We start from the raw sequence: 13,797 nt of genomic DNA on the forward strand, positions 1-13,797 counted from the left end.
ATGACCATAATCCATTGGGCACAGCAGGATATAGCAGGGAGCTCTTGACAGAGCTGAACACAGCAGCTCTGAGCAGCCTTCTGTGAAGCATCTGAATGCAGATGCTCTTCTGCCCTGGGAAAAAAATACATCTCACGAACCTAAACATGTTACCTCAAAGAGGAAACTATTTATTATTAATGATACTATTAGTGCTCTTTTTTTCAACAGACTGAGGAGATTAAGTTATAGTATCTGAAAACTAACCAAATGTTCAGACCAAACTTCACCTAGTGAGAAGACAGAGAGATACACAAACTTTGCAGTGACTTAAAACAGTTTAATGTAATTCCAAGACAAAGTGTGATTACATTTCTACACATATACAATATGCATATGTGAGTTGACAAATTCTGATTAATAACTCGTTTCACCTCAGAGACCGAAAAAATGATCAAAAAGAAACCGTGAATAACAAGCTATAACATAGTTCACCACAACGGGACCTCCTTTCTCACCCTACAGTTAGTAATATTACAATTAAAATAACTATATTCTTCTATAATGTATTTTCTGTTAAAATCATCTCATAAATTTACAATGCTATTATTAGTTTCCAAGACTAATATAAATTCACTCCATTTTTCTACAACGAAAATGATTATTAATTAGAAGCACACAACGTCATGATGAAAAACACAAGCATTTTTTTTTTTTAGTAGCAAGAACTTGATTGGTTAAGAATTAGTTTTCTTGTAAAACATTCTAAAGCCAAGTAAAATATCCATTCTTATAACATACCTATAATATGAGACTAAGGAATAGGTTACATATAGGTCTACAACACATCAGTTTGTTTTTGTTTTTTCTTTTAAAAGAAGAAAGACATATTACTAAAGGAAAAAAAAAAGAAAAAGAGGAAGGAAAGTAAAAAAAAAGAAAACAGAAAGGGACAATTCACATAGGTAAAAAGCAGTACACAAGAAAATACTGTTGCACACAATAATTTTCACGAAGATTAACATGGATTAACACTCTTATTACAGAAACCGTACAGTGAAGGAACACAACGGCTCAGGGCTTTTGTGGGGTTACTGGGCTGAGATGATACTGTAGAGAAAGAACCACTTGAGATCCAGAGCTGGGGCAGGGGCATCTTTTCCCTTGCGACTGCAATAGCGTTTCACAGCTCTGCCCCCACCTTCCCTTAATAATTTTGGTGCAGTGTATATTAACTTCCACTTTCCATCCAGAGTATGCTGGGCTTGTGGGCAGTTGAAAGGTATAAAACGTTCCCTCCATTTCACCCCTCCTGTTTTTAAAGGATTTTACAACTCATTAAAAAAATGTTTCACCCATTGGTTAATTTTTAACTACCCGAAATCTAGACTTTTCACCTTCCGAGATGCCCCTCTTTCTTCTCTCTTTCTCACTCCCTCTCTTACTCTCTCTCTCTCACACACTCCTTTATTAAAGCTATTAATGGCACTTTCTCTCCTTTCAGAAATTGGATTTGGTATGAAATATACAGGCTACATTCTGGTTCTGCCCAAGTAGAATCTGGTACCCAAAACGCCTTGATTGCTTTGTTGGTGAAACATGGGATGTGGAGATCCTTTTTTACACCTGAAATGGTTGTGCCCTGGAATATCTGTGGAAGTTCTGTTTCAAGAATACAGAATAAAAAATACAGAGAAAATTAAAAAATCAAACACATAAGGGATAACAGGATAACAGAAGTGTTGTATGTAACCATGTGAGGTGGAAGCGTTGCAGAAGCGCTTTCTTTCCTTGCTGAGGGCAGAGGTGCTGTATGTAACCAACCAGATCCTATGGGATGTGCGTTGCCAATGTTGGAAACCCCTTCTTGCCTACCAAGCTGTAAGCCAAGGTATTCAACAAGACTGTGGCTCCTTGAGTGTGCTGGTATTTGTGTGACTCCGCTCGGGAGAAGAGCCGGCAGGAGCCGGGGGCAGTGAAGCCTGTTGACTGAGTGGTGGTGCACAGGGAGGGAGGGTGGATGTTTTCCAGCTGGCCCGAGTGCTGCTGGCAGCCCTGCCTTGCCGTATGACACCTGATGGCTGCGGCAATGCGGACGGCGAGGCGGGGATGGCAACCCCCGGAATGGCGCTGAGGGAGGAGGAGGCGGGCGGCATCCCCGGCCCCACGGCTCTGATTGTACTGGGAGCAGCACCGGGAGCAGCTGCAAAGCATCGCCGATTGCTCCTTTCCACCACCTCTGCTGGGAGCTGACAAATACCGCCCCCTCAGGCATGGTGGAAACACGAAAGGAGTCCTCCCGTGAGCACCCCAGCTCCACAGCTGAAGCTCAGATGTACATATACATATTTTTAAATGCCAGTTCCTGTACTGTCGGGACCTCAAAGTACCATTTTGCCCAGCAGACATTTATACCATGTTCATTGATTACCCAAGTGAGAGAACACAACAGAAAAAACTAGACAGCTTAAGTGAGACCAGGGAGTGGGGAATGTGATATATCAAAATGCAAAGTACAGGGTAGCAGCAGTGGGGAACAGCATTAATGGGAACTGGCATGTGCTGAGAAAACAGAGTTGACAAGGAGATGGCCAGTGAACTTTGTGTTTTGTTTACTGGTTTAAAACATTTCTGTGGTGGTGAGCATCATTTGTAAGAAAGGGGTGAAAGATGAAAGCCAAATTACAGCATTGCCTCTGAGTGGCTCACATAAACACACACACACACACACACACACACACACACACTCTTACAAAAAACCCCCCTCCCCCCCAAAATAAAACAGGCATTCACTAACCCAGGAATTATTTGTTTGGCTAATGATTTATCACAGTACAATACAATCCTTCTAATGAATATCCTTCATTCTCCTGATGTGGGTATCTTCATCCAGATGAGGATCCTACACAGAACAGTGAATTTTGTATCATGCTCCCTGCTTCAACCCAGGGAGGCCTGATAATGCACGTTATTAAAACAAGCGAACAAACAAATAGCTTATCTGTTGAACTAAATCTTCAAAGTGGGTGGAGTGTTTTTTTCAATCAGACTTTGGAATACATTGGATTACTTCGTCTCTGGACTGACTTTCCAACACTATGTTATATCTCAAAACAGAATATACATATTAAAAACACACTTGTACTTTTCCATTTTTAACGGGCGAAATTAAAAAGAGGCAGCTGTATTGAGTTTTTGAAGGTGTCACTTATAAACACAAGATTTCCCTTAAAAAGTACCAGTTTAAATGTAAACTATAAAACACTGTAATAACTATAAAATGTAGCCAGAAAACTGTTTAAGTAGCCACAGTCTATTATTCAGTTCATATTGGTTTAAAATGTGACTCATTAAATATCTTCTAGAAGGCCAAAGCATTTTACAGTAGCTATAAACATATATACTTACATGTGCATTTTAACATCACAATTGATTAAAATACATAAAAGAGTAATCTATTCCTTGGTTTAAATTTTTTTTTCTTTTTAAAGATTCACTGTCTTCAGAATTCACTCAAGCAACAATGACCAGGGTGGGCATTTATCGCTATTCTGCCCCTATGGAGTTCAGAGTCTTTGAATCAAAGTTCAAGCTGGCTACATGATTTCAGAAAGGCTAAAACCAGGATGAATGCCCACATTTGAGGTAATTATTGCCATTAGGTCACAGTTTGCTTAATGTAAGTGTATTTAAATCCTTCTTTTAAAAAAGCAAAGGTATCCCACAGTACTGGGGGATACCCATTGAAGCAATCAGAATCCAGAATCCTGATCAGTGGGTTTGCTTCCAAAGGAGCCAGCGGTCCCAGAGCACAGGGCAGTCCCAGGACAGTCGCCAACCAGCCTAGAGCTCAGGCAAGCAAGCCTGCAACAAGCCTTTTTTAATTTTCAAAATTTTTTTAAAGAAAAGGAAAACGTAAGAAAAAATGCCATAAAATAGATGGGTAACTTTTCTGATCAGAATTCCAGACCAAAGCTTTTCTATCTGTCTTATTCCTTTCCAAACAGTTTGCTGAAAAATCAAAATACATTGGCTTAAATATTAACTCTATGCCAGCACTGCAAAAATTCCTTGGCTATGTTCTGAAAGTGGGATAAGCTTTGCTTTTGCTGAGCATTGTTGCCCCATTGCTTTCTGTTTCAAAGAGGAAACCTTGTTTGAAAGAAAGAAAGAAGAGGAAGAAGGAAATGAGGAAGGGAGGAAATGAAAAGGGAAATAAGGGAAGGGAGGAAGGGAGGGAGGGAAGGTGCAGGAAGGGAAGGGGGGAAGGGGGGAAGGGGGAAGGAAGGAAGGGGGGAAGGAAGGGGGGAAGGAAGGAGGGAAGGAGGGAAGGAGGGAAGGAGGGAAGGAGGGAAGGAGGGAAGGAAGGAAGGAAGGAAGGAAGGAAGGAAGGAAGGAAGGAAGGAAGGAAGGAAGGAAGGAAGGAAGGAAGGAAGGAAGGAAGGAAGGAAGGAAGGAAGGAAGGAAGGAAGGAAGGAAGGAAGGAAGGAAGGAAGGAAGGAAGGAAAAATAATCCCTGGCTGTCAGAAGTACACACAAGTATTTACAAGGTTTGTGTGAATCTGCACACAGTTCCCCTCACAGCGAAAGAGTTAAGAACAGAGATGTCACAATATTTATCAGTGCAGTAAAAAATATCATTTTTGGAAAAAAATATACCTTTAGTATTGCCTTTCTTAGATTAACTATGATAAGCAAAAGATTAAAAACAAAAACTTTATCTTCAAACACACATGAATAGTCTGTTATAGCAGCACTGCTAAAACTGGAAGGACAAAGCTAACCCGTAAATGAGAAACAGGAGTTTCAAACCACAAATGCTGAACGCAAAGCCTCCTAGTATGCTTCCTAAGACTTCTGAAGAACCAAGCCAATCTACCATTCAAATTTCACTCTCAACACACCCAAATGCTCTAAAACCATGTCTTCCCACTGAAAGCATTTGACACATGCAGAGCTCAGCTCAGTTTACCTCCAGACCAGTTCTTGCACCTCCACCTGCATCAGCAGCTCCTCACAGGTAACCACCATCTCTGGGGTCCCTCACAGTGATCACATTTGTCACAGGGGACAAGAACCCCTTGAGAGCAGAGCCCTCATGAGCAGGGCTCCTCTGCAAGCTGCCAGGCTTTCCTTCCAGGGGCCACCCCTGCCGTGGGTCTCGCTGTGTGCCTGGGGTGCCTGGTGAGCATGGTGGCATCACGGCGATATTCACACAGGTAGCGGTGAGGAGGATGGACCACAGGGATGGAGACCAGCCTGGAAAGCCTCTTAGCCGGTGCAGCGCTCCTGCAAGGAGTCTATGCACAGCCACTGACAACAGGACTGGCACCATCTCTTCGAGCACCTCACTCAACATCTGCAACCCAGGGTGAAACTGTCACTGTCATCAGAGGCAGCTTTGCTGGAGTACGGCAATGAGGGAACCTCAGCAGCAGAGAACCATCTTCTCCTCCCTGTGTCTGGAGGGAGAGAAATGATTTGTAGGCACAGAAGTGGGCCTCGAGAAGTAAGCTGGGGATTCCAGGTACTTTGAACACAGGTCCTTCTCACAGGAGCACCAGAAGGGTGATGTAGATGAGTGCCCAGGACCACAGATCAACTGCTTTGAAGCTTACACAGCAAATGGGACCACGGCAGGGAGAGCTATGTCAACAGGAAGAGGGAAAACATTCCCTTCCCACGTTTTTCCCCTCTGTATTGCCTACCCATGGCAGACCTTGCACACAGGTATCCAGGATTTGGCCCACAAGTAGCACTGCAGATTTCTAATGATTGCAAAGCCATGGAAGAACAAAAGTCTAAGTCCAACACCCTTGCCAAGCTAGCCTGACCATGGCATCACTGTTTGGGATATCAGGAAAAAGTTTTTCACCCTGAGGGTGGTTCAGCACTGGAACAGGCTTCCCAGGGAAGTGGTCACAGCACCAAGCCTAACAGAGTTCAAGAAGCATTTGGGCAATGCTCTCAGGCACATGGTGTCATTGTTGGGGTGCCCTGTGCAGGGCCAGGAGTTGGACTTGGTCTTGATAGGTCACTTCCACCTCAGCATATTCTCTGATTTTACAAACCCACAGAGCAAACCCAGTGTTCCAAATCCAGAGGAAACACTACAGAAGCATGCAGAGCATCCAGAAGCTTATCCCCACTACACAGCTCACCATTTGCACACTGCAATGTCACCACTGAAACACTTTAATCAGTGTGAACGAGAGAAGAAAAAAGTTCTTGACATCCCCTACAGTTTAGGATAGCAGCAATATTTCGTGTGAATTTCTCTGCTCATCAAGCTAGCTACTCAAAATGATGTCAGAAACTTGTGAGAGAGAGAGAGAGAGAGAGAGAAAAAGAAAGAAGTGAATGGAAAGATTGAGTTCCACGGTGTATCCTCATTGCCTGATGCTCATGACTCGTGGCTTCATTTAATTTCTGGAGTAGATGGGAGTCTCTTTCTCTCTCTTTTTTTTTTTTTTTTTTAAAGTTTCTTTGGTTAAAGAAAAAAACCAGGTTTATTGCCCTTCAAATTTGCTAATGGAATTGCCTTCAAACCAAATTGCAAGACACAATCCCTTGAATGTATAAAAAAAGGAAAAATGTCACAGTCGAAAGTGTCCCTTTCTTGGAATGTTTTACGTATTACAGCAAAACTGCTAGAGAAAGAGAGAGAATCAGAGACCTGCCCAAACCCAATTAGTTTGGTACAAGCAGGTAAAACCTGCCAAAGAAGATGCAATTGCATTTGCTCTCTCAAATGACTGGATTTGACCACTCTACAGTGAGATGTGCTTCCATTTGGGTTTTCCAGTCTGCTCATGTTAGTGGTTCTCTACCCTCCCTCCTGCATTCTGACCTCACAGCAGGCAACGGAACATCCACCTCTGAGGAGAGACTATGTCTGTGCTCCCTTCTGCTTCCTGCGCAAGCAGAATGCAAGAGGACATGATGGGGAAAAGGACCACTTTTTCACTCTGCCAGCCATAAGCCACCCATAAAACATCCAGTATCTAAACATTCTCCTACCCCCTCAAGTTTCCACGCCATTTACTCCACGCACAAAAGGAACACCAACTGAACCAAACCATGCCAATCCCATTTCCTCTCCAAAGGACTCTGCAAGCAAAACCAGCTGGCTGTTATTATGTGTGGTACTGACAGCATGCAAAGCTCTTACTTCCTCTGCTGAAATGACTGTTTCCCCTGTGACCAACCACACCTTCATCCATACAATTCCTTTATACAGGTGTGAGGGAGGAGGTGGTGCTCAGCTCCCTTATACCCACTGGAAAACACAGCTCTCACAGAGTATTGCACCATCAAAGCAATTTGATGGCTGTGCTGTGCATCTCTTGCAATCAGCATCCCATTATCATGATCGTCTGGCAGACCAGCAATTCCATAATAGACAGTGTGGAAGGTGGCTCCTCTGACATGCACTGCAACCCTTCTCTCTGCCAGCCTGTGCTGTTGTACCAGTTCCACTGCCAAATACCCCCCAAATGCAGATCTGAGCCTACGTGGGGGAGCAGGCCACATAGGTACACAGGGAAAATGCAATTAATACAAGTAAAACATTACTGTGATCGAGACAGCAACCTTCCATGCTTTGCTAATTTTAGGCCAGAGGAGCACATAAACAAGTATTTAACTTGAAATTCTTCAGCAAAGCACTCAAGTGCATGATTAACTTTTAGTCTCTGCTGAAGCCCTATAATTTTTCACTGGAATTTAAATTCAGTCACCGCTTCCCTCTATTCTACAAGAGCAGGTGATACAAATGAAACCATAAATATCTAAACTGTAGCAACCAGAATAGCTTAACAAAATTCCACAAAAAATAATTATAAAAGAAGGGAAAATCTACATCAGGAACAAACAAAGAAAAAAAATCAAACCAAGCATCCTGGCCTGTGGACACCTAATTAGTCTTTAGTGAGAGTGGAAGAGCAGGTGAGGAGCACTGCCCTGTCTGCAGCCATGCTCTACCCAGATAATGCCATCTGTGTGTGTCAGTGTGCTTTATCCAGTGATGGGACTGAGAGCCACCCTAGCGGCTCTGCCGCGGCTCCTTCAATAGCCCTGTTTCTGAAGAGCCATCTGTGTCCTCCTTTAGGAAATCCAAACCCTTAGCACGTAGTGTGGTTTTGTGTTCCTTGCAAGGGCTCAATGATCATGGCCTGGAGCACAAGTAAGTCTTAATCTTATATAAACGTCCTTTCAAACTAAGCGATGGTGAGCTGGACCCTGGGGCACCAAGGTCCTTACCTGCCTTTGATCCAGCTCTCCTGACAGATCATTACGTTAGCTGCTGTCAGGTGTTGGCCTCTGAAGGAATGTTTCTGGACTTATTCTGAAATGCAGATGTGACCCAGAGGATAACTCCTGTTCCTCAAGGCTGTAACCACTCTCACTGAGCAGTCCCACTCCCACAGATTAGTGGCAGAGTTTTCATCATTGGAATAATCTTGTTTCTCCTTCCTCCTGCAGTTCTCACAATCACAGTAAACCTTCCAATGCCACTGATGAATAGAAATAAAATTAACAACAATAACAACAATAAGAGAAAAAAAACCCCACAAAATTTAAGGAATGCGTGTGCAATTAAAACCCAGAGTAAAATATAATAATAATAATAAAATAATAATCATAATAACCATACAATAAAATAACATTATCTTTCCTTTTCATGACATAAGCAGCATGACGCTCTCGCTCCCAAACTGCTGAGAGAGGAGAGGAATGCAAGAGAGAGAGCAGGGCTTTATTTTCCTGCCTCAGACGAAAGGGGACATGTCTTTCCAAAGGAAGAGCAGGGGTAAGGTGCATAGGCCGCTGGGAGATTGCATCCTCATCTACAGTATATTGAGCTGGAATGAAGGACAGGCAGGAGAAAAAAACTGTGCAAGAGTAGCCCAGGAACCAGAGCTGGCAACCAGGAAGGTTATTTGGTGGTTTGCCAGAAGACAATAGTCTTGTTGAACAGCCTATGCATAGCAGGATCCCTTCGTCTTCCAGGCCAGCCAAGCACTTGCTGCAATACAATACACTTGTGCTTGTCTTTCTGTCAGCTTTTCCAACCTGAGAGAGCCTTCTTCCTCACTGCCACTCAGGGAACCCATCCCTCGCCACCCTGCCAACAAACCTGCTATTTTCCAGCATCTTGCAAAACACTGACTACTTCATGCTCTAGTTACAAGGAAATGTAGAGAGGAACTGAGCAGCCCCATAGAATTCAGCTTTCGTGGAAACATTCTACCAAACTCCTTTCTCTCCTTCCTCCTCAGGACATCCACAGGCATGATGGTACTGATGCACAAGTGCAAGTGCCATTACCAGGGAAACTCCCCTCTGAACCAAACCAACGATAGGAAAGGCTCTCTTTAGAAACTGTTGGAAAAAAAGACGACCATGTAGCATTCCTTGGTGTGGAGGACCAACGTGCTTTCCAGTTCCAGGGTCACTCTGCCACTGCAGGCAGTTTTTTGGGGTGTAGGTGAGAAGAGAGGAGGGGAGGCACACAGTGTCACAGCTATGTTAGAGTGGGTAAGGCTCTATGTATTACAATACTCTTTTCACTTAAGAAACCTGAGATTGACTCTCTCAACTGGATTTTCTCATGCTTGCTTTGGGACTCCAGCCCTTTCCTGACCCTTTCTCATCAACAGACACAGTGAGAGACGTTGGTAACAACTAGTGTTTCCCCTTTCAAAGACTAAATTTTTGTTCCCATTTCAGACACATGACCAGGACAACCTGATGATGAGGGCGGACAGTGTCCTCCCACTCCATCAAGAACATCAGCAAACAGCAGAATGAGAATTCAGTTTCCAAGGAGGAAACCTGCTATTTCAACAGGACAGAAACAGACCAGTCCATGAATGAGTCCCCAGACCCTCTGGGTCCTCACAGCTGACCTGGTTGCTTCCAGCCCATCCAGTGCTCGACAAAACACCCAGTTATATGCACTCCTGACCCCAACGAGCCTCCCCAACACCTCGCCAAGTCAGCTACGATTGACGACGTGGGAAAAAAACCCAACACCACCAGCAGGAGAAAATCGGCAGTAACAACCAAAAAAAAAAAAAAAAAAAAAAAAAGAAGAAGAAAAAGAAAGAAAAAGAGCTGAGAGTAAATTCCAACTAGCCTCAGTCAGTTTCTAGGAGTACCAGTGGAAGTAAACCCTTAAACCGCATCTGTAGTTCGGTAAGGCACTACGAGGGAATGATGTAAAACTAAGACTGTGACAGTTGTAATGGCTGTGCTGAGGAACACACCACAGAGAGAAGGCAGCATCTGCACACACACGCACACACACCTGGACAATCACATTGTTACATGCCTATGTTATATCACTTTTCTTTGTGCAATCACATTGAGGAATAGTCTATTGGTATCGTTGAAGTTCAACACAAAAGAGTAAAAAGGGGTATGACCTGTATAGTGCTACATTCTACCGGGGCTGGGGGCAGGGGGTTTGGGGGCAGCTAAAATGTCTCCTATACTAAAATGGCTAGGGATTGAAAACGAACACTTCCAAAAAAAACCCCAAAAAAAAACAAAAAAAGAAAAAAAAAGAAACTGAAATCCAACATACATTATTAGAGATCTTGTTTAGGAATAGCATTTCTCAGGGATTTATCCAGTGTGTTCAAGAAGAGGGAGAAACACCCCACTGCTTCTGCTCTCAACCAGTGCTGCACAGCCTGCTTTGCCCAGGTGTGTTTAAGTTTAGCAGTGTTAGGTCCAAATTTAGAGCACTGGGACAACATTTTGTCCTCCGCCCTCCGCCTCCCTTACCCACTTTCTTTTACCATTAAAAATCCCCCCAAACCTATGTATACTTTGGGATACAAAAACTGCTGTATAAACCCTTTGAAATGCTGGATAAATCCCTAGTCCATATACCTACAGGATTAAAAACCTAATGGATTTAATTTTAGGTGTTCTGGACAACAAATTTCTAAATGTAGCTCACTATTGGATGAAAATAACCTTTAAAAGTCTGTTGGTGAAGTTCTTCAAAAGACAGGACCCGCTGAAGGGTCCTTCTGCTTCTCTCTTTCTCTCTAGTTTGGTGCAGAATGGTTGGTTTTTTGTGGTTTATTTTTTTTTCTGTTCTTTTTTTCCATTTTCTCTTTTTTTTTTTTTAAATAAAAATTGTAGAATTGGTTTTCCCCCTTCTTTCCTCTTTTTCTTTTCTTCCTTAAAGTCTCCTTCGTTCAAGTTTCACATGAGCCTCCCATTGCATTGTTAGTTTGTCATGTTCTTCAATACAAAAGCGGCTGCCTCACTCCCCCCGGGATGGGTGCGTCTCTCGCTCTTTATTCCAGTGTTTAGATGTAAGGATACTGGTTGACCTTGGTGGGGCTCAGTGGGTATCCAGTGTAGACTGTGGAGGCTGGAGAAGCACTGATATAGGTCTGATGGGCAAACTGAGCCTGGTACTGACTCGGGTGGATGGTGGGCGAGGGCAGGACGCGCGGGCCCATGCTGACGGGGACCTGGTGGACGATGCTGGCGGGGTAGGTGGTGTGCTGCACCGCGTGCCGGGCGGAGCCTTGCGAGGCCACCAGGTGCGCGACGGTGCCCGTGGAGCCCAGGGCGGCAGGGGCAGTGTATGTGTACAGGTGGGGCTGGGTGGGCAGGTGAGCAGCGGCAGCCGCGGCCAGGTGGGGATGAACTGTACCGTGGCTGGGGCTATTGTGTGGGAAAGAGTACGGGGCCTGAGCTATCGTTGGAGTGATGTAGGCTTGCTGTCTCCGGTGACTCCCTGTGCGGTCAGTCGAGATGTGCTGCTGGGCCTGGATAAAGACAGCAACAGTGATAGGCAGTTACAAGACAAGAGATGGCTCTTTACCTTCTCAGTAGTGCCTGGGAGCCTCCCTGCAACACCAGGATGGCCTCAGGAAAGTCTCCTGAGCTCCTCCCGACACCCTCAGCATCACCAGTCTTTCCTTGGAAATGAGTGACAGCAGTGGATCCCTCACAAGCCTAGGAAGACTCTGTAGTTTCATACATTGACCAAAATGACCCCCAGCAGGTCAACAAGTCCCCCAGTTTGAGCTACAGCCTGCTGACACAGCTACCAAAAGACACAACCTTGCATGCCCAGCTTCCAAGAACATCTTCCACAAGGCCAGTTGCTCAGGCAAAACATGGTTTTTGTTAGTGAACTCTCTGATGACAAATTGTGGTGCACAGATAGCTCAGGGGAATGAAATTGCCTAACTATGCCTGGAACGGGCAAATTATTTTTTCTCAGTTTGGGTATTTGCAGTTAATAATTTCCTTGGTAAGTAAAAATAACCACGTTATTTTTTAAAGAGAAAACCCTCAGCTTGATTAGATCCTGCAGGTGCCTGGTGACCTCATTGTCATCAGCTAAAATTACTTGAGCACAGGCAACTTCTAGCAGTAGGATGGGACCAATGTACTTTTTTTCCCATGGATTTTCTAAGTTGTTTTCTAGCATTGCACAAAAATGTAAGGAGTTTTCCCAGTCATTTGTAGTCAGAGTGTTAAGTTACCAGTAAAGTAGGAATTAGAAGACAAGAAGGAAAATGCTCCATGCTATTTCCTTCTATTCTTCCAAACCTTCTCATCCTCTTTGTAAGCACTCTCTGTGCTTCTATTGTGGTCTGAAATACAGTAGCCACACTCTTCCCCAACACTTGCAAAGAGCATCTTGCCCACTTCCTCCATTTTCACACACTTTTATTTCAAATTTGTTCACATTTTTAAATTTCCTCTGTACCTTGAGGGAGAAGAGATATTCTTCTCCACCAAGTTATTTTTCTTTTTAAAAAATAAGTTCTGCTTATATCCAGTTCTGGATGCACACCAGCACTGTCCTCTGAGCTCTCCAGACTTTCTTCTCTTGAAACACTGGTAACTGAGCTGTATCCTCCCTACTCCTGTCAACTCACCTCAGGGAAGAGAGAGGCCCGAGGTAGAAGATGTGAAAAGGGCATTATTTCCTGCAGCTCCTGGGGAGCTCCCTGGAAGTTCTGATCACAGATTGTGAAACGTCCCAAGAACTGCATGCTGCCAAGAAATGGCATTTGTCCAGATCTCAGCCCAGCTTTATCAGAGGATGGATCAAACTCATTACATGAGGTCACGTATATGCATAGAGGCTCTGCTTTGCCTTGTCCCACCTGACGGGGACTTCTCTCCCAGTCCCACTGCCAGGCTCATGTACCTTCTTCAGCTGAAGATATTCTCCCCATGGTTACTTAGAGCACGGAGAATTCAGTCCTTCCTACATGCTCCTGCTCCACTCCTTTGTGGCTGAGCCACTGCACTTTCCCTCTCACATTATTCCCACTCACACTGTTAGACCATCAGACTTCAGAACACAGAGAAGGAGTACCCTCATCCCACTCAGGGGTGTGATCTGCACTACCTCTCTGCCTGAGCTGGAAGATCAGGGTCTGCAGTCAAGTAGAAAGAAGTTGATCAAACTCAACACAGGGTCCAACTATCACTAGACTGGAACAGGACAGCCCATGATGGAGGAGTGGTAGGTAATAGCTGGATGATGCACCACCAAAATCAGTTTCAGTTAACTTACCTGACTTAGATTAAGAGGCTGCTGCTGCTGGAAATGTGCTCCTGGTCGCTGCTGCCTATAGGCAACGGCTCCAGACGAGCTCCCTGAAGAGTGACCGCTGGTGGAGGTCACGGTGCTGGAGGACTTGGACTTGTAGGAGGATGAGTGGTGACTGGTGGTGACTGTGCCAGGAAAGGAAACACATTTGTAGCTTACATGACATTCTTTAATTGCTCACCCTACCTTTTCCTCACCGCGTCTCCTCCAGA

At 44.4% G+C, this 13,797-nt stretch overlaps 1 protein-coding gene across 3 annotated transcripts in view; it reads right to left on the reverse strand.

Moving 5' to 3' along the window:
- Positions 1-298: 298 nt before the first annotated feature.
- HIPK2 (homeodomain interacting protein kinase 2) overlaps positions 299-13,797 on the reverse strand; it is a 138,710-nt gene continuing 125,211 nt past the window's right edge. For all 3 annotated transcript variants that reach the window (XM_082280218.1, XM_082280216.1, XM_082280217.1), the window contains exons 14-15: positions 13,550-13,710; positions 299-11,777 (exon numbers count right to left, since the gene is read on the reverse strand). In XM_082280218.1, the coding sequence (XP_082136344.1) occupies positions 11,310-11,777; positions 13,550-13,710 (629 nt within the window). In that variant the 3' untranslated portion in view covers positions 299-11,309. The remainder of the gene's footprint in view (positions 11,778-13,549; positions 13,711-13,797) is intronic.

Source organism: Coloeus monedula (genome assembly GCF_965178545.1).
Source record: "Coloeus monedula genome assembly, chromosome: 4".
In the NCBI taxonomy this organism is placed as follows: Eukaryota; Metazoa; Chordata; class Aves; order Passeriformes; family Corvidae; genus Coloeus; species Coloeus monedula.